Raw genomic sequence first — 21427 nt, 5'->3', positions numbered from 1 at the left:
CAAGCTACAGAATATTTCCATCCCAACCGGGATCCATCCGGCACGCCCACCAGGGGGCAATGCTCTGCCCATCTGGGGCATCGCTCCATTGCAACCAGAGCCATTCTAGTGCCTAAGGCAGAGGCCACAGAGCCATCCTCAGTGCCCGGGCCAACTTTGCTCCAATGGAGCCTTGGCTGCGGGAGTGGAAGAGAGAGACAGAGAGGAAGGAGAGGGGGAGGGGTGGAGAAGCAGATGGGTGCTTCTCCTGTGTGCCCTGGCCGGGAATCGAACTTGGGACTCCTGCACACCAGGCCGATGCTCTACCACTGAGCCAACTGGCCAGGGCTAACAAGGATCCTTTTATAACCCCACACTTTTCACTCTGACCCTATAGACTCCTTCTTAACCCCTGACAACCACTAATCTGTTCTCCATTTCTATAATTTTGTCATTTCAAAGATTCTATATAAATGAAACATACAGTATGTAACCTTTTGGGATTAACATTTTGAACCAATTATCTGGAGATTCATGCAGGTTGTTGTGTGTATCAATAATTTAGTCCTTTTTAATATTAGGTAGTGTCCATGGCATGAATGTACCAATTTATGGATACTTTTTAGTTTTGAATAGTTATGCCCACCAGGCTATTGGTATTTTTTCACTGAAAACTTAAGTGGATATTACGTGGGATAAAAAAGGCACAAAGCAGAAATCAATCCTTATTTCCCCTGCTGTTTCACAGAAGATATTATTATTATTATTTTTTTGAGACAGAGACAGAGAGAGAGTCAGAGAGAGGGATAGATAGGGACAGACAGACAGGAATGGAGAGAGATGAGAAGCATCAATCATCAGTTGTTCATTGATTGCTTTCTCATACGTGCTTTGACCGTGGGCCTTCAGCAGACGGAGTAACCCCTTGCTTGAGCCAGCGACCTTGGGTCCAAGCTGGTGAGCTTTTGCTCAAACCAGTTGAGCCCGCGCTCAAGCTGGCGACCTCTGGGTCTTGAACCTGGGTCCTTCCTCATCCCAGTTCGATGCTCTATCCACTGCGCCACCGCCTGGTCAAGCTTCACAGAAGGTATTATTAAAGGTATTATTAACCTAGTCCACTTCCTTCTACCTGCTTTTCTCAGGACTTTTACTTTGTTTGGAGTAGGAAAAAAAGTCTGGAAATTAGTTCAAAACCAACTCATTCATCACTCTTTATTGAAAGCTTTGGAAAGCAAGAGATGATATGAAGAATTTCATCTCAAATGTCCCACTGAACTCCTGATCCCAGCACATCATCAACTGCAGAATTTGATGACACCAGCTTATAAAGTTACTAAAGCCAGTTCTAAACTTCTGGACTTATGAAACTGCAATAACAAAATACTAGTGAAAAAATTTTTTTGGTATATGAAAAAAATTGAACAAATACCATGAAAACCTAATTATCATTTTCACTCACGTTAGTGAAATTTTATCTAATTTTAATTTTTTCCCAGCATTGATGATGCTGATATACATCATGTATGTAGAAGTTTATTAATACTATAAGTTTAAAATAAAACAACCTTGTACCTACTGAATACTAAAGCAGCAAGTGTAACTGCTGGTAAGCAATTTTGGCTGCACCAGACCAAGGATGTATCATTTGTTGGTCTGTGAACTCCCAAATCTCTGAGCAATTTCTGTCCTACCAACACACTCCATGGATTACCTTATGTATATACACTTGTTCACTCTTGTGTGCTATGAGGTCCTTAAGGTAGGTTTATATTTGGTTCATTTTTTAACATCCACAAGGTATGTGCTGAATTAACAAAGTACTAAAGAAACATAACAGCAGCCCCCAATTCTTGAATGTTTATTATGTGCCAGATACATCCTCAGGAAAATACAGTAAGGCAGTGTAGAGAGGCCAAGAAATGTCACAGCTAAAAGTGGTGCAATCAGGACTCAACTTTGGTGTGTCTTGCTCCAAAGTCTATATCCTACCTGACTACTACACTAATTGTCCATACTAGAAACACAGGGGGAATCTTCAACCAGAAGCTACACATGGTTTATGCATGGATATGGAGGTTAAAAAAGAACTTGAACCCTATTGGGTCAGACAGTAACCAAGCTTTTATTCTGCTTTTCGCCAGATGCTAGGCAGGAACTTCAGAGAAAACAGGTATGGATCTCTAGTGTTGAAGAAGGGACTCCTTGGCTGCTGTGTAAAGTAGTCCAACCTATATTATACCCTGAGGTAAATTGGCACAGCAATAGGTTGCCTGCTGGGAGAGCCTCAGAGAGGAGTTAGATGAACAGGAGGAATTCAACACCTCCACCTAAACTCTAATCTGCTTGTAGGGGCCCAGTGGATTCTTGGCTGGGAAGCACAAAGGCATCTGTTAGCCTGTTTCCAGTATGCAACACTCACTAGGTCAAGAGGTCTATTTACCCTCCTTGAACCTGTTACCTTTTCTGAACTGATTTACAGTCTTATCTTGTACCCTAATGTGATTAACTTTGTGAATTTTTAATCATGAAAGGAAGTATTTCCATAGCAGTAGTCAAGTTGCCTGGAAAGTAGCCCTAATTTTAAGTTTCTGTTATTAAGTAGGAAAATTGGTTTGTATTCCATTTCTCCTTCATCTTTTCAAATTGAATAAACACTATTTTTGGTCTGATTTCAAAATCTTTCTTCACCCTTGATTTCAATACCTTCAATGACACCTCTTCTAGTCAACTATTTCTTTCTTTGGGTATAAATAGCAGAACCAAAGACACATTTTCAGTCCGACAAATGTATATAATTGATATTTTTCATTCAATACCAAGCTCATTTAAAAGCCCCATAAATTTTCAATTCATTATAATACATACATATACACAAATACATTTTTGGTCAAAGCTCTATCCACTGTGCTATACCACACATCAGGCAAAAAGGATGTTTTTGTATAAGACCTCTGTATGAACTTGTAAACTGCCTTGAAAAAGATCAATCAATAAATAGGATATGAGTTTACCCCTCTAATTAATTGCAGGACTATAGGCAGTTCTACTAATTGCAGGACTGTTCATGTCTGTATCCCAGGCTGCACTTGCAGAGTGCTTTGTACGAAAAGACACAATAAAACGTGTTTAACTGACATTTTTTTTTCTAGGAAAATTGTGAAGAATTGAAAATAAAGTATTATAACAATCACAGAAAACAGTTCATTTAAGAAACTCAGACAAGACAATTATATGGTGATTATCAGAGGGAAAGGAGGGCAGTGAGGTCAAAGAGGGTAAAGAGGGGATAAATGGTGATGGAAAGAGACTTGACTTGTGGTGAAAACACAATACAATATACAGATGATGTATTATAGAATTGTACTCCTAAAGCCTATATAATTTTATTTACCAGTGTCACCCCATTAAAGTCAATAAAATATTATAAAAGAAAATTATTTTAATACTAATATTTGTACAATAGTTCAAAATTTCCAAAGTGCTTTTCTTATTTAAAAACATTTTTTTAAGTGAGAGTAGGGGAGATAGATTCCTGCATGCATCTCGACAGGGATCTACCCAGCAACCCTGTCTGGAGCCGATGCTCTGCCCTTCTGGGGCTGCTGGCAATCGAGCTATTTTTAGTGCCTGAGGCAGAGGCTCAACAGAGCCATACTCAGCTCCTGGGGCTGATGTGCTTGAATCAATCGAGCCATGGCTGCAGGAGGTGAAGAGAGAGAGAGTGAAACAGAGAGAGAAGGAGGAGGCAGGAGGGAGAAGCATATGGTCGCCTCTCCTGTGTGTCCTGACCAGGAATTGAACCCAGGACTCCCACATGCTGGGTGGAAGCTCTACCACTGAGACAACTGGCCAGGGCCTCAAAGGGCTTTTATACTTATTACCTTATGTGATTTTACAATAGCCCTGCCCTGCAAGCAAATATTTTTATATTTGAAAAACTGGGAGTCTCAGCAGTGTTAAATAACCCTGGGGCACAGTAGTGAGCCGAAGAGTGAGTCCCAGAACCCAGGTCTCCAATTCACCATAAGCTGATCTCATTTGAAACGATGCTTCTCCCTCACCAAGGTACCTGAATAATTTGCATTTGGTAATAAGATAATATCCAATTTCTGTTTTCTTTTTAACCTCAAATTTACCATATAAAGTTTATTTTCTTAGGCTTTGGTCCAAACTCTCACAATGACAAATTTATTAGAAAGCAACCAAGCCTTGCCTTCAGAATAGTATTTTACTTTAATTTTGCATGATTCATTTGGTAATCAAGTTTGTATCTAAAAATTACACTGATAATCATACATTTTAACTTTGAACATTTCTACTATTTCTAAGAATCTCACTGATACAAATGAGTTTGTCAAATGTTTTCTGCTATTATGAAATAAACAAAAAAGCATAAATCTGTCAATTGTTTTAAAACTGTTTTCTGAGTTTATTGTTTTTATTGAATTATTGGGGTGACATTGATTAATAAAGTTATATCAGTTTTAGGTGTACAATTCTATAATACATCATCTGTACACTGTATTGTGTGTTCACCACCCCAAGTCAGGTCTCTTTCTGTCACCCTTTATCCCTCCTTTAGTTTATTTCTTTAAAGAGGAATATGCTTTTAAGGTCAATAAAAAAAATTGAGTCTAGAAGAATTTCATTACAAGAGTGAAAAAACACCATGAGAAGTTGACTGAATAAAAATAATCTGATAGGACAGAAAATAAATAGCTAAGAGGTTCTCGGTATCAAATAGGCCGAGTCTGTCTTGAAACTATTTCCCCCTGTGTTTTATTATGACAAATTTCAAACATATAAAGTTGAAAAAATTGTATTCACCACTTATTTTACAATTAACAGTTTGCAATATTTTATTTTTATTTTTGTGACAGAGACAGAGAGATTCAGAGAGAGGGACAGATAGGGACAGACAGACAGGAAGGGAGAGAGATGAGAAGCAACAATTCTTTGTTGCGGCTCCTTAGTTGTTCATTGATTGCTTTCTCATATGTGCCTTGACCGGGAGGCTACAGCAGGCTGAGTGATCCCTTGCTCAAACCAGTGACCTTGGACTCAAGCTGGTGAGCCTTGCTCAAACCACATGAGCCCGCGCTCAAGCCGGAGACCTCAGCATCTTGAACCTGGGTCCTTTGCAACCTAGTCCGATGCTTTAGCCACTGATCCACTGCCTGGTCAGGCTGCGATATTTGTACTATTAGTACACTTCACCCCTAAACACTTTAGCATAGATTTTAATACTTCTCTCTCTCTCTCTCTCTCTCTCTCTCTCTCTCAGGTAAATTTTACAGAGTGAAATACACAATTCTTTTTTTTTTCAAATACACCATTCTTAAGTATTCCATTCAATAGGTTTCAATAAATGTGTGCACTGCATTCATTTGATGACTACATATACAACACTGAATCACTACACACACACATTCATTTCACCTACTCAATCGAAACCCCCTCCCTGCAAGCACAATAGTATTTTTTAAATACTGCCCCCCACCCCAACTTTCTGCACAACACCTTTTGTTCTCACTGCACAAAGGAAATTCTGGTTATCAATCAAATTATAAGCAATGTTGAATCCTGTAATGGAAATGACAGTTTGGATCTAAGTATCTGTGCTATATCCAATTCAAATTATGAAAATTTGTATGTGGTGACAAATGCTTTAGATTCTTTAAGTATAGATTATAGTACAGATATCTCAGAATTTATGTTAAAAGAAGTAAACTCTGCAACTATATTCTGTCAGAGTACAGAAGCTAAAATTCTAATGCCATTATACTTGTTAAAATCATTCAACGTTTCCAAATAGCAAAATCATTGGCCACAAATTTGTCAAAGTATTTTATTTTTATTATTATTATTATTATTATTTTTTCCATTTTTCTGAAGCTGGAAACAGGGAGAGACAGTCAGACAGACTCCCGCATGCACCCGACCGGGATCCACCCGGCACGCCCACCAGGGGCGACGCTCTGCCCACCAGGGGGCGATGCTCTGCCCATCCTGGGCATCGCCATGTTGCGACCAGAGCCACTCTAGCGCCTAAGGCAGAGGCCACAGAGCCATGCCCAGCGCCCGGGCCATCTTTGCTCCAATGGAGCCTCGGCTGCGGGAGGGGAAGAGAGAGACAGAGAGGAAAGCGCGGCGGAGGGGTGGAGAAGCAAATGGGCGCTTCTCCTGTGTGCCCTGGCCGGGAATCGAACCTGGGTCCTCCGCACGCTAGGCCGACGCTCTACCGCTGAGCCAACCGGCCAGGGCTTATTTTTATTATTTTTTATTAAATTTGTTGGGGTGACACTGGTTAATAAGATCATACAGGTTTCAAGTATACAATTAATTCTATGATACATGATCTGTATATTGCATTGTGCACCTACCACCCAAAGTCAAATAATCTCCCATCACCATATATTTGGCGACTTTACTCTTTACTACCCTCTAACATCTCTTCCCTCTAGTAACCACCATACTGTTGTCCATGTCTATGAGATAGTATTCTGCTGGTTGTTAAGTGTCTATTCATATAAAGCTTTACTACTAAGGAAAAGCACTACCTGGTACCTCCAAGATGCTTTCATTCCCAAATGACATAATAGGTCTGCTGATTATTTTTTTAAGGAGAAGGGTGCTAAATCCATAGAAAGGAAAGCAGTCACAAATGGGAAGAGTCTTACATTTCAATAGCCATTAACTTACATGTGGTAGGCAGCCTCAAAGATGGTTCCCAAGATCACTGCCCCTTGGAATTCACGTTCTTGTATAAACAATTTTACCTGGAGTGTGAGCTGGATTTATGTAACTTACTTGTAATGAACAGACTAGGGCAGTAGTGATAGGATGTCACTTCTCAGAATAGGTTATAAAAACTGTGGCTTCTGTCTTAGGCTCTCTCGCTAACTTTTGTCCTCCTTCTCTGATCATTTATGTTGAGGGAATCAAGATTCTATGCTATGAGCAGCTCTATGGAGAAGCCCAACAGCCAGTGAGGAAGCCTCTCAGTACCCACTGAGTGAGCTTGGAAGAGGATTCCCTTGTGGTTGGGCCTTCACATGAGATTGCAGCTCTGGATGACAGCTTGACTACAGTCTCAGGAGAGATCTTGACCCAGAGATACTCAGCTAAACTATGCCCAGATTCCTGACCCACAGAAACCGTGAGATGACCCACAGAAATGCTGCTTTGCAGTTATTTATTAAATTGCAAGAGATAACTAATATATTGTGAGATTTTTATACAGTCACGGCCCACTTAATAACATTTAGGTCAACAACAGACCACATATACAATGATGGTCCTCTAAGATTATAATAGAGCTGAAAAGTTCCTATTGCCCAGTGATGTAGCTGTCATAATGTTGTAATGCAACATACTACTCCTCACATATTTGTAATGATGCTGGGGTAAACAGAACCCGCTCTGCTGCCAGTCATATAAAAGTGTACTGCATATAATGCAGTAGTAGGCTATACGACCCAGGTTTGTGTAAGTGCACTCTATGGTGTTTGCACAATGATGAAATTGCATTATGACACATTTCTCAGAATGTATTCCTACTGTTAAGTGGCACATGACCTTATTAAATCAGCTGCAATTTGAGCTACAACTAACGAATGTAACAAAATGTGACAATGAATTCAGTTAGCTTCCAGATTTTCTAATTTATCTTTGTCTCTTACATACTTTTCCTCCAGTCACCACAACATTAAAGATTTATTGTTTTGCTTTAATTGAAATTATTATTGAGATAATTATAGATTCATATGTAGTTTTAGGAAATAATACAGAGATCTCTTGTAAACTCTGCTCAGTTTCTCCATTGCTAATATTCTACAAAACTACAGTATATCACAACCAGAATACTGACATTGATACAATCCACTTACTTACTCAGATTGCCTTAGGTTTTTAAAATTTTTATTATTATTTGTTTGTTTATTTATTTATTTTTTTGAGAGAGACAGAGAGAGGGACAGATAGAGTCAGACAGCCAGGAAGGGAGAGAGATGAGAAGAATCAATTCTTCGTTGTGGCACCTTAGTTGTTCATTGACTGCTTTCTCATATGTGCCTTGACCGGGGGCTACAGCAGACTGAGTGATGCCTTGCTCAAGCCAGAGACTTTGGGCTCAAGCTGGTGAGCCTTGCTCATACAAGATGAACCCGCACTCAAGCTGGCGACCTTGGAGTTTTGAACCTGGTTCCTCCACATCCCAGTCCGACACTCTATCCACTGTGCCGCTGTCTGGTCAGGCAGATTGCCTTAGTTTTACTTGTATTCGTGTGTGTGTGTGTGTGTGTGTGTGTGTAAGTGTAATTTCTTACAAATCTTTTACTTTAATATTCTCAAATACTCAAATTACATCCCTTTGTAATTAAAATCTAGCCTTTACATTATTCTTTATAAATGTTCTTTCTGATGGTAAAAGTTTATATTAAGAGACATGAATTCAGTATTTTATTTCATAGCTTCTTACTTATAAACTGAAAATAAAGTCAGTAACAGAAAGTAATAAAAACCACTTATAGATTATGTAATTGTCAAAGGAAAATTCACTTACTCTGAGTTTTCTTGAAAGCAACTATAAAGTAAAATGTTACCCTTCCCCCATAATTAATGTATGGGTGCTTGAAATAAGATGTGAAATAATATTAAGTACAGTTAAAATTTTAACACTGCCTCTTTTTCCCCTTATGAGAGAAATGAAAAGTTAACATTTGTATCACAATGTCTGAGGAAATCAATATATACAAGTTTTTATTTTATGATCAGGCAGTGTTAAAATTCATAATTAAGTATCTAAACACAAACAGCCAAGGAAAAAGCCAAGCTGATTATAAACCATGCAAAGCCAAATACTTTTGCATAAATGATAAACCTTTGAGGAAAACAAAGGGATACCTACTTTCTGCTGCTAGAAGTCCTAGGAGGAAGGCAGCATATGGACAAACAACAAACAGTATGATTTTAGAGCAAGCAGGTTATCAAGCCATAGTTGGGCCCAGTAGACGAGCCACAAGAAGCATGGTCCCCAGGCCCAGCTGAACCCAAAGTGAGCCCCTGTGTCCATGAGCATGTTTCCTGGGACTGTCCAGGATTTCAGCCATCAAAATCCTGGGTTCTGCTTCTGACTTCTTTGACATGAAATATGACAACAGAACATTTCTACTTTGGATTATTAAATAACAAAACAACAATATACTGTTTATCATCAAGATTAAACTTAACATGCTAGTGAATGTATTAATAAACTAATTTTAATAATCAAAATAGAAAATAATCTCTCATATACAAATTATTTTACAATATAAACAGTATACCTAAACATGTTAGACTTCTCTTTAGATGACAAATTGGGAAGCTTATTAGTTTTAAATTCATTTTTAAACTGTAATTTTTTAACGTTTTATTTGATTGATAATTTAGAGAGAGGAAGGGAGAGAGCAGGGGAGAGAGACAGGAACATCTGTTCCTGTATGTGCCCTGACTGGGGATCAAACCGGCAACCTCTGTGCTCTGGGTCAACGCTCTAACCAACCGAGCTATCTGGCCAGGAATAAACTGGGATTGTAAATAGAATTTTGGGGATACTAAAATAGAATTGTCAGCTTTTCATTTTGTCAAACAAGTTATTAAAAAAAATCAAACAACCTATCATTTATTATTATTTCATAGAAAGAATAGAAAAGGCATTATGTACAGATGAAAAGCAGACAGTCCATCTGAAGAAAGGGCAGTTGGTGACCTCACACTCTTCTCTCCAAGCCCTCCAGCCCTCCTTCCCCACCCGCTCACTCACACCCTGTAGGCACATGCTCTGTGATCATTTTTCTCTTTTTGCCATGAGTTTGGATGAAGTTCTAGATGCTTTGTGTTTTGTACTGTAAAACAAACCTATGACAATTTAAACAGGAAGACAGTGGAAAGGATCATGTTGGAAAATTAAAATAAATGATGTAGAATTTAAGAATTAGAATTAAATAAAAACTTGTTTGAAAATTAATGAAATATTTAGAAATAAAAATGAGATGAAAAATAAAAATGAGTTAATTTATGAAAGTGTAAACCCTTATGTGACTCCTTATAGTTTTTTCTAACCAACCATACAACCACTGGTTGCAGAAAAGGAAACATGTTGGCAGACAACTAGTGCTAAATAATGCTAATTAAATAGTATAATGCCTCCTTTTAAATGGCTTAGTTAAAAAAATGAATTTTAAGAACATATGAATAATTTCTGATAGTTATGGGAAACTTAGAAAAATATATTAGAATTTTATTCAAATTTCTTCTTTGTCTTTGACTTCTAAGTATATAAAAATTTCCTCTTCATTTAGGGTAGGTGATCAGACATGTACACTGCATAATATTTCTTTTATCTTTTATTTGCAGCACCTGGACAGTACTATTTAAAAATATTTTAGAGACAGGCCCTGGCCTGGTCTCTCAGTTGGACTATATGTCAAGGTTGTGGGTTTGATCTCTGGTCAGGGAACATACAAGAATCAACCAATGAATGCATGAATAAGTGGGAAAACAAATTGATGTTTCTCTTTCCTTTTCTCTTGCCCTTCCTCTCTCTCTAAAATTGGTCAATAAAAATATTTTAGAGATAGACATTTAGGACATAAAATGAAGACATAGACTGCTTACAAGATCATTAAGATCCAGAAATTAAAAAACAGAGAGAGAGAGAAAAAAAAAGAATAAGGTGTGACTGCAGGAAAGGGAAGAAAAATGCAAAAATGTGAACAAATTCAAGTGAGAGCATATAAACTAACTGCAAGACAGTGTAAAAATTTTGTTTTTGTTTAAAAAGGAAGTACTATAATCAAAAACTATTTTAACCACATCATTTAGAGACTAAACTGAACAAATAGAAAAAACTGTGCAATAAAAGTGTATCTAATAGACATACTTATAACTAAAGACAATTACTTTCCCTAAAAGAAAAATCCAACTTTTCACAGCAAGAAAACTTAAGAGCTCATTATACTTTTATTAAACAGAGGTACATATTCAGGGGAAACATTAAAGATCAGTTCTGTGAAGCCAGTGCAAGGACCATAATGCTCTGTAGGCCCATAAAAAAAAGGAAAGAGAGGAGAGGGGAGGGGAGGGGAGGGGAGGGGAGGGGAGGGGAGGGGAGGGGAGGGGAGGGGAGGAGAGGAAGGAAGGAAGGAAGGAAGGAAGGAAGGAAGGAAGGAAGGAAGGAAGGAAGGAAGGAAGGAAAAGAAGGAGGGAGGAAGGAAGAAAGGGAGGGTGGAGGAAGGGAAGGAGTGAGGGAGGGGAGAGAGAGAGAGAAAGAGAGAAAAGAAAGAAAGAAAGGAAGGAAGGAAAGAAGGAGGGAGGGAGGGAGGGAAGGAAGGAAGGAAGGAAGGAAGGAGGAAGGAAGGAAGGAAGGAAGGAAGGAAGGAAGGAAGGAAGGAAGGAAGGAAGGAAGGAAGGAAGGAAGGAAGGAAGGAAGGAAGGAAGGAAGGTTGGTTCTGAGCTAAGGAACAACAACAAAAAGCTACAGGTGAAGGAAACAAAAAGACTGACAGGAAACAATAGGGAACACTGCAGAACATATCTATAAACCCAACTAGGGTCTTGGCTTTTATGTGGTAAGGGCTCTGGGCAATTACCAAGTCAGAACAAGAGGAAAACAGTGAGGCCTTCTCCCCAGGCTCCCTTCTCTAACATTCCCATGTCCGATTTTTTTTTGGGGGAAATCACCCTCTCTTAAATGAGGAAGGTTCACATCCCAATTGGTAAAAGTCAAAATGAGGAACTAAAGGGTGGGGGCAAAAGTAGGTTTGGAGTTGTTTGTATGGAAAATGCAATTAATAACTAATAATATAAGAATATTCATGTACTCACAACTGTAAACCTACTTTTGTCCCACCCTGTATAGAGCTGCAGGAATGCAAAACTTGATCCTGTTATTTTGCAGAAGGGATAAGCATGTGAACATGTATGCACACATAGGTATATAAACAGAGAGAGGAGGAAGCACAAATACTGACCAATGCTCACGGTTCCAATAGGAAAGAAGCATTAGCACATCCATTTTTTCTATATTTCTAATTGTGAAGGCTAAACGACTCATGCTTTAGGAAGGGTCTTGGGTAATATATGAATATTGAATAAGCCAGTTCAAAAGGACAAATATCAAATCAACAGTGCAAAGTCATGGCAAATACTGAGGGACTTCAGTGAAAGAAGAAAAACCAAGGGCAGAGGACATATGATGCAGGAGTTAAAATAATAAAGAAACACGTAACACACACACACACACACACACACACATACACACTTGCATTTACATACACATATATATGCATCCTATGGATTTTTAGTAAATGACACTTGAGAATACATAACTAGTAAGATGAAAATCTGAGCATTTTGTAATACAATTTTGTGAACACAGGTGTTTTTTTTTCAGAAATACCTATACACTTTTCACCAAAATGGCTAACTTCTTCTATGGTCTTCTCCCTTGAATGCTTGCATACATGTGTTACAGACTTTATAAAAAGAGAAGAACTTGTACATTGTTTTAAGAGGTAACTCACAAGATTATGTTACATAGAATGATGCAATTAAAAGCAGTGTTGTCCCAAGTCTGACCTACTGTGGTTGACGGGGAAAATCTTACATCAAAATTTTTTTATTGAGGTAGAAGATAATCAGAAAGGTCCAAAAAGATCAACTACAATGTTGGGTCTGGAGTGCAGCACTGGGTCTAGAGAAGGGAAAGGGGAAGAAGTATTTTTGAGGTGAAAAGAAAAAAGTGAAATATTGGTTTTGGAGCAGTAGGGGAGAGGAACTCTGGTCATTAAAATTAAAAGGAACCAGACACATGTGGATGGGATTTGGTTGCTGACAAACTTCCTTAGAATTCCTTGGAGGACCTGACTATATTCACAGAAAACGGTTTATTCGGAATGGAAGAAAGAGGATGTAGACATCAAATAATTCACACTGGTGAGTGAATAAATGACCCACTTACCTGAGGAGGTAGGGTCTTCGGAGAAATCTGGCAACTCTTCAGGGGGATCCCCATAGAATGAGTTGAATTTGTGACTTGACACAGCTGCTAGTACTGCACCCTAAAGCAAAGAGATGAAACAAATATTAAAACAAATACATAAAAAATGAACAAATGGTTATTTAGGGATAATTCAGAAAGTCAAACATATAGATGACAGCTAGAAAAGGGTTAGCTTTTATTTTTTATTTATTTATTTATTTTTATAAATAAATTTTTATTTTAATGGGGTGACATCAATAAATCAGGGTATATATATTCAAAGAAAACATGTCCAGGTTATCTTGTCATTCAATTCTGTTGCATACCCGTCACCCAGGTTTTAAATAATTTTCAATTCCTTCAAATCAATCATATATGCATATACCAGAATAACACTGGTGGGGACTGCAAAAATATATGCAACCACTTATATCTTGAACTCAAACATGTACCACAAATAGAATATTCTGCAGTCTCCATAAAATGATGCAGAAGAATGTCTAATGAAACAGAAAGACTCTTATTGGGGACCAAATAAATAAACAGGGTATTTTTGCAATCTGGACAGAGGTGCTGGACCCAAACCCCACCTCATTTGCCCCGTTAACGAAGAGCTACACCTGATTCTCATTTGTTCTCCTGAGGAGGCTGAAGCTAGTTTCTTATTAGTGTAAAGCAGATTTGAATGGTATGGTGGGGGTTGTCTTTGAGTTGCCTTGGAAACTTAATTCAATTGCTGATGGACTACTTTTTTTCTATGAATAAAAGTGGATGTGTTTCAGGGAGCAGGGACCTTACCGCTAAGGAACAGTAGAGACTGTTTGCCGTGGAGTCCTTCTGAACCCGTGTGTGTGTGTGTGTGTGTGTGTGTGTGTGTGTGTGTGTGTGTGTGTGTCTTTAAGTCCCTGTCTATCATTTATTTCAATTCCACATATTTTCCCGTTTGAGACCACGTAATAGACTTGTTGTGGCTGGACTGTGACAATTGGCGCCCACACGTGTGGCCATCGAAAAAGGGAAAGAGGAGAGGTTATGGAATCCCCAGAAGTGTGCACATGAAGTAAGTATAAAGCTTTTAGAGAGCAAAACTTTTAAGTAGTGTTTGGTGAGAAAGTATAATAAATAATTCTGGAGAAAAATAAATATGGGAGTTGTAGGATCAAAAGTGAGGGACCTTTTTCTTTTTGTACAAATGTTTTTATTTGAGAAGAAGCTGTTTGAACAGAATGAGGTAGAAACAGAGGAATGTAAATATGAGAAAAACTTAAGAGTCTGAGAATAACTCGGGAGATGAGACTATCACAGCTTTGTGCCTCCGCAGCTCTCTGCTCCCAAAGTCTTTGCCTCAGACCCTTGGAGATCCCACTCCAACAAGCTTTGGGTCAGGCTCGAGATGCAGGGGAAATAATGGAGGAATTCAGCAATATTAGGCAAAGTCCTGATGAGCAATATCAAGAATTTGTTTCATGGCTGATTCCGGCAGTTGAAAGAATAGTGATAGAAAAAGAAGTTTATATCAGAATATGCACTGATGTTGGGACTTCATACATGCAAGGTCTTGCTTTTGCCACAGCCCTTAAGGTGAGGATTCCAAGAATTTTTGATAAAAGGCAGGACAAACGAAAGAATGAGGGTCAGAGAAATACTTCTGCCTGTGAATCTTGTTTCCAATGTAGCGGCTCGGTTGGGCCCAGATTGGCGGAGGCTGCAGCCAAAGGAAAGGTAAATCAGGGAGGTGAACAAGGAAGCCTTCCCTGGTAAACTAGGTCTGCCACTCGGCTGGGATTGAGATGGAGGCTTTCAGCGGCCCACGACTCGGCATGATTAGTCTAGGCTGCCAGTTGCAGCAGCTATTAGAATTTGAGCTTTAGTAAATAAAAAGACGTAAGAGTTTGGGAAAATTACAGCTTTTTCCCATTATTCTCTAACTTTCTCTAAACTATCATTTTGTTTCTTTCCTATTCTAGGCCTGTAAAGAGGGCAAAGGGGGAGCCTGTTTGGATGTGCCTAAACAAAAATCTCATACGGCCCACTTGAGATTTTTCAAGAGAGATTTCTGTTTAGTATTTATCCGTACCACATTACTATTAAAATAGCCCTACGTAAGCAGGCCACATTCTAATCTCTAAAATCCCAGGTTTCACTCTTGATTTGTATAATTGTATGTAAAGTCTTTGTTTAATGTCTAAATGTGTCTGTCTTCAAGGCCTGAATTAAGTTTATGCATACCAAAATTGGAAATGCCAACTCTAATATTGTAAAAATAAAATATCATCCCTACAAATTAAAAAAAAAAAATTAATTTGAACAAGTAAAGCACGCTCATTAAAATTTAAATAAAATGAAATGTAGATCCTAAAAATTTCCTAATTTGGCCAAACTGCTGCAAGCTACAGTTGCTGCAGCTGAAAAGCTTAAAGCAGGGTTGATTTGCTTAACAAAGGTGTAAATTTTTTTTTTTTACTCTTTGAATTGCCTGTTGATTGATTGGATAGAAGTCTTTTGATAAGTATGGAAATATTACTTGAAAATGTATTTAGTATATTTTGGTCATATCCTGGAACTACTGCAAATATATTTACTTAAAAAAATTTCTTTTGAATGCTGATGTACAGGAGATGCCAAATCTCTTTCTTTTGCAAACTTCTACCCTCTTTTATTTGACCCAACTAGTAACACTGTTTTGTCTTTTTCTAAATAGTTCCAGATATACAGAAAAAGTTTATATAGGCAGATGTGGACCCTCAAAACCCTCAGTGAGATCTTCTGAGCATGGCTTCTAAGGTCTGTAATGACCAAGAGGAAAAGAAAAGGCAGACAAAGCCCAAAAGAGATCAGGAAAAATACCAACTCTTGCCATGCACCCTTAAATGCTCCAATGCCCCAAAGGGGCCTCATAGGACTCATCAGGGCCCTGCTTCAAGAGTTGAAAGGAAGGTCATTGAGCTAAAGCCTGACAGGTTTCTCTGCCCCTACCAGGGACATACCTTTGCTGTGGAAAAAAAGGGACACTGGAAGGTAAGCTGCCCCCTCACTCCTCTAAGGGATGGTTCAATCTCTTTCAGCCCTCCTCCAGCCACCTGTGATCTAACCTTGCCCAGCCTGCTGGGACTTGCCACTGAAGGCTAAAGGTGCCCAGGGCAGTCGCCCCCATCTCACATCACTGTGGACGAACCTAAGGTATTTCTTCCAAGTAGCAGGTAAACTGATCTCGTTTCTTGTGGACATGAGGGCCACTTACTATGCCTTGCATGAATATTTGGATCTTTATTCATCCCTCGAAGATCTCTGTGGGTGTTGATAGTCTATTTTCTGCCGATTTGTTTAATATATAGTGTTTCTTTTATTCCTCCTGCCTTAATGCCCCATGTCTATTTTAGGCTGGAACCTGCTCCTAATTTAGATAAATTTACCTCTGCCAACCAGCATAGTATATCCCAAGGTTCTCTTCACCACGCCACAGATGCAGAGCTCCAGGGAAAGGCATCCTGGTTTTATCTCTCTAGTTTAAAAAAAATGGAATATCCATCTCCATATGTGCTGCAGATGGCTTTACCAGTCTGTCTCAATTGTTATCAACTAGAAGCAGTGGTCATTGTAACTTGGGCTTTAGCTACAAAGTGTGGAAATGTGACCAGAACTCCAGTGCCTTGTGGACTTTTCCTGAATGTGTGTGACTCTTGCTCTTTGGGACAGTTCTCAGACTGAAGTGGGGTTGGGTTACATTTACAAATAATATGAAGCGATGATGGTATAAACATGGACTTGGTGAAATTACATTAACATGTTAAGGACACTTAAGACTGTAAGAATTTTTATTATAGATCCTGTTGTATTAGTTAAGACTTTGCTTGATAATTTAATCACTTAATTGTATTAGGACACTTGTTATAGTACAATTATCTGTTAGCATTGGCTATTTCAATTTTGTTGTTTATTTTATAGTTTTCCAGTCTGCTTCCATATCAGAACATGGGAATTCAGATGAGTATAAATCACAGCACATGAACTGAAGTTTTAAAAAAATAAGAATAGAAAGGGGGGTATGTTGGGGACTGACAGGGTATTTTTGCAATCTGGACAGAGGTGCTGGGCCCAAACCCCACCTCATTTGCCTCGTTAACAAAGAGCTGCACCTGATTCTTATTTGCCTCACCCATGTTCTCCGGAGGAGGCTGGAAGCTAGTTTCTTATTAGTGTCAAGTAGATATGGATAGAATGGTGGGGGCTGTCTTTGAGTTGCCTTGGAAACTTAATTGAATTGCTGATGGATAAAAGTGTATATGTTTCTGGGAGCAGGGACGTTACGGCTAAGGAACAGTAGAGACTGTTTGCTGTGGCGTCCTCCTGAACCCGTGTGTGTGTGTGTGTGTGTGTGTGTGTGTGTGTGTGTATCTTTAAGTCCCTGTCTATCATTTATTTCAATTCCATACCTTTTCCTGTTCGAGACCCCATAATAGACTTGTTGTGGTTGGACTGCGACAGACTTTTAGGATAAATTACATAAAAAAGCTTCTAAAACAATGGTCTTACTTTTGGGAAAAAAAAAGGCTAATACAGATATAAGAAACTGAACATATAACAAATAAGTATCTCTAGGAAGTAGGAATATGAGTTATTTATCTTTTTTAATGTTTTTTCTCTCTTCCCTTTTGTTGTTAAAAATGACTATGTGTTACTCTTAAATAATGTTTCTTAAATTAGGTCACTTGGAAGAGTCAACCACACGTAAATCTTATTAAACCACATGCATAGCTTCTTCTGATTCCAAGGTGAGAATGACTGTCATACTGACATCATGACATCCTTTAGGTTTCTTGGGTGGAAAATGGTTTGAAATTATTGTTTCAGTAACAATAGAAATCATAAAAGTCATTTTAAAAGTGTTCAATTCTGCGGGACGCTTCCTTGGCGTTGTCACTTTCCCGCTGCACAAACCTACTAGATCAATCACTTAACCTCTGCAGGTTTTCTCCTTTGTAAAGTGAACATATTAAAAGTGACATAACTTAATAGGATTGTCAAAAATCATAATATATATAAAAGTATCTGCAAACTGTGAAGCATTTTGTAAATGCAAATCATTACTAACCCTACTAATATATAGCTAGAACATGAACACAACCTTCTGCTGGCCTAGGGAAGAAATGCTCATTTAGGTAATCTAAGTATCAATTCACTTAAGTACTCTTAAGTCTAAATTTTAAATACTGAACTCTTAGATTTCTCTGAAAAGAAAATGTTTTATGTGTATAGGCATTTAGTAAATATATGAAAACATTAGTATAAATACATTTCCACAAAGTTCTTTTTTTGTGGGAGAGGGGTCATGTTCGAGTTTCTTTCTACAAATAGAAATTGAAAAATAGACAGACTGCAGAAAGGGAAGAACAAAAAATAGAACAGTGATATTGATGATACCATTCTAGGCAACTTTTTAGATTTCCAAAAGTCTAGGGTTGATTCATGAGAGGTTCTTACACAAAATTTTACGGTCAGTTACCATGATAAAATTGCTGAGTTCTTCTTTCTACAGTAGAATCCTATTTCACTTTGCATATTATATGTTCCCTAAAAGCTAGTGGGAAAGGAATTTTTATAAATCAAATCATATGTTTCCCACACACTGAAACTAAAATTTTGGAGATGCTTTATTTTTATTCCCAGATAAAGTTCAATTGAGTTTCTGAATATGCTAGTTTTTGTTTCAAGACCTGTCCTAGCTACCACTGAAGTCAAATATCTAGATTTATTTGTACTACTAAGAAAGCACTATTTAAAAGAGCCTCGAGAGGTAAATTCTTTTGAAACAACGTAGTAAGTTCCTAATTTATCTCTTATGACTATTAGTTTTGTTTACTTAGTTCTCAAAACTTAATGACTGCATGTGGTTTGAATTTTCACAAAACTATTAGTAAAACACTTTATGGATTATAGAATTTTATTAGTTTGAGAGTCAACCTCAGAGATGATTCATTATAAGAGACTAATTTTACAGACGAGGAGACTGAGGTTCAGAGAGACGTAGCAACCTGCTAAGGTTGCAGCCAAGTTTGAGACAGAATCAAGAGCAAACAGAATTAGGGTTCTCTAACTACTCTCCCCAGTTCAAGGGTTTTTACTATACCAGGGGTCAACAATCTGTTTCTGTAAAGGGCCAGACAGGAAACATTTTAGGGTTTAGGCCATATAGTTTCCATTGCCACTACTCAGCTCTGCCGTTCTAGTGTAAAAGCAGCCATAGACAATACATACATGAATGTACATGCTGAATTTCAATAACTTTATATGTCAAAATAGGTGGTAGCTCAGATTTGGTACTCAGTCCATAGTTTGCTAATCCCTGTAGTATATTACTGTTATTAAAGAGCTCTGATCTTTTACAAGTAGTTTTTCAAATTGACTATTTTGTTAAACCCTTGATAGTTTTCTATCTAATCTAGTAGGTATACTTTAGTATGTTTTGAGAGTAAAACATATCAATTTTGAGTTAAGGCTAATCACAATATGTTAAGACAACTAATATTAAAGATGCAATTTTGTGTGTGTGTACGTGACAGAGACAGAGAGAGTCAGAGAGAGGGACAGACACAGGGACAGACAGACAGTAAGGGAGAGAGATGAGAAGCATCAATTCTTTGTGGTGGCACCTTAGTTGTTCATTGATTGCTTTCTCATCTGTGCCTTGATGGAGGGGGGCTACAGCAGAATAAGTGATTCTTTGCTCAAGCCAGCGACCATGGGGTCATGTCTATGATCCCACGCTTAAGCCAGTGACCCTGTGCTCAAGCTGGTGAGCTCATGCTCAAGTCGGATGAGCCCTCACTCATGTAGGCAACCTCGGGGTTTTGAACCTGGGTCCTCCGTATCCCAGTCCGATGCTCTATCCACTGCGCCACTGCCTGGTCAGGCTAAAGATGCAATTTTCTACTGAGCATATTAACCTTGAAAGGAGAAGGTAGATTCTAAACTCAAGGAAAAAGAGAACTACAACTAAATAATTCTTAACTTAATCAAAATTATAGTTCACATGTCAAACATCAAAATGGAATGCTCTCAGCTAGATGATTTTGTATCTCATTTAAGGAAACAGAAAACAAGAAAACAGCTCAGACTTCTGCTAAGTTAAATTGCTAAATGAACTTAACGAGGCAACAAAGTTAGTAAGTAAGGGATATGAGAGTGTTCCTTGAAGTCAATAGCAAAGAACCAACATGCAGGCACCCTTTTTGGTGCCTCGTAAGCGAGCTCAGAAACCATGAAGTTTGATAGGTGTAAGGGTAGCTACATTTTAACAAGTCTAAATACAAAACACACAAGTAGAAGATGTAGAATAACTATTTATTTATTTTTTTACCTAAATAGTAAGGTAACACACAGTCATAGTGGACTATATTGAGGGGGGAAAGCCTATCACAGGGACATACAAATATGTGTGACACAGAATTCAAGAGAGGGTCACCTTATTATGATGCAGAATAATGAATGTAAAACATTAAGCTTGGAGAGGGTGAGGCTGAACTATGATAACCAAAAGGCTAGGAAATCATTCTAAGGTAAAAATGATAAAGGATTTCAATTGATTACATTTAAGATTAGGTCCTACTGACGTCTGAGTCGGTGGGTGGACTGAGTGAAAGCTGACCATCCTCCCAAGTGTGGGTGGGCCTTGTCCTATCAGCTGAAGGCCTGGATAGATCCAAAGGCTCACCCTCCCTGAGTATGAGAAAATGTCTTGGCCCAACTGCTGAGCTGGGATTTCAGTCCTCTCCTGCTTTCAGATGGGAACCACCCTACCTGCTTCCCTGAGTCCTACCCAGCCTGCTAACTGCATGTCCTGGGATTGTGAGCCCCATAATCACATGATCCAGTTTCTTAAAATAAATTTCCTTCTCTTTAAAAAAAAAAAGATTAGGTCCTAAATGATGAGGTGAGATAATTCATTAAATCAGAAATTCTGATCCCTGTCCATAAAGCCACAGCCAAAGTTATTCAGTATAGTCAGCATAGCCTACACACATATGATACTCAAACATAAGCTAAACACAGGCCTAAAATCTGCAATTTTATAACATTAAGTCAAGATATATGACTAAAGAAGGCTATGCTATGTCCTCTGAAGAAAGTTATAAATGAGACTTGTAAGTGTAGTAGGTATGACTATATTTACAAGCAATTATATGGCATAGATATCTTTGGAATCTTTTTGGTCTGTGAAAAAGTACTTTATCAAGATGGTCTTTTGATTCACATAATAACTCCTAAAGGCCATACTGCTTATCTTAGGAAATAATAATTTTACATTTCAGAATCACAAATTAATAGAATTGCATTGTAAAATCAATATAGGAGGATCAAAATCATTTTAATTATTATTAATATTACTATTTTTTTTGAGTGAGGAGGGGCGATAGTGAGACAGACTCC

At 38.1% G+C, this 21427-nt stretch overlaps 1 protein-coding gene across 10 annotated transcripts in view; it reads right to left on the bottom strand.

The window, feature by feature from the left end:
• The window catches only part of CASK (calcium/calmodulin dependent serine protein kinase), a 516731-nt gene that overhangs the window by 143122 nt on the left and 352182 nt on the right, over positions 1-21427 (bottom strand). For 7 of the 10 annotated variants that reach the window (XM_066357577.1, XM_066357582.1, XM_066357576.1 and 4 more), the window contains exons 10-11: positions 12980-13079; positions 8888-8905 (exon numbers count right to left, since the gene is read on the bottom strand). In XM_066357577.1, the coding sequence (XP_066213674.1) occupies positions 8888-8905; positions 12980-13079 (118 nt within the window). The remainder of the gene's footprint in view (positions 1-8887; positions 8906-12979; positions 13080-21427) is intronic. The other 3 variants (XM_066357578.1, XM_066357585.1, XM_066357583.1) reach the window with 1 other exon arrangement.

The sequence above is a fragment of the Saccopteryx leptura genome, chromosome X (genome assembly GCF_036850995.1).
Source record: "Saccopteryx leptura isolate mSacLep1 chromosome X, mSacLep1_pri_phased_curated, whole genome shotgun sequence".
NCBI classification, from domain to species: domain Eukaryota; kingdom Metazoa; phylum Chordata; class Mammalia; order Chiroptera; family Emballonuridae; genus Saccopteryx; species Saccopteryx leptura.
The sequence above is the reverse complement of the archived record's forward strand: the minus strand, read 5'-3'. Positions and strand labels throughout refer to the sequence as shown.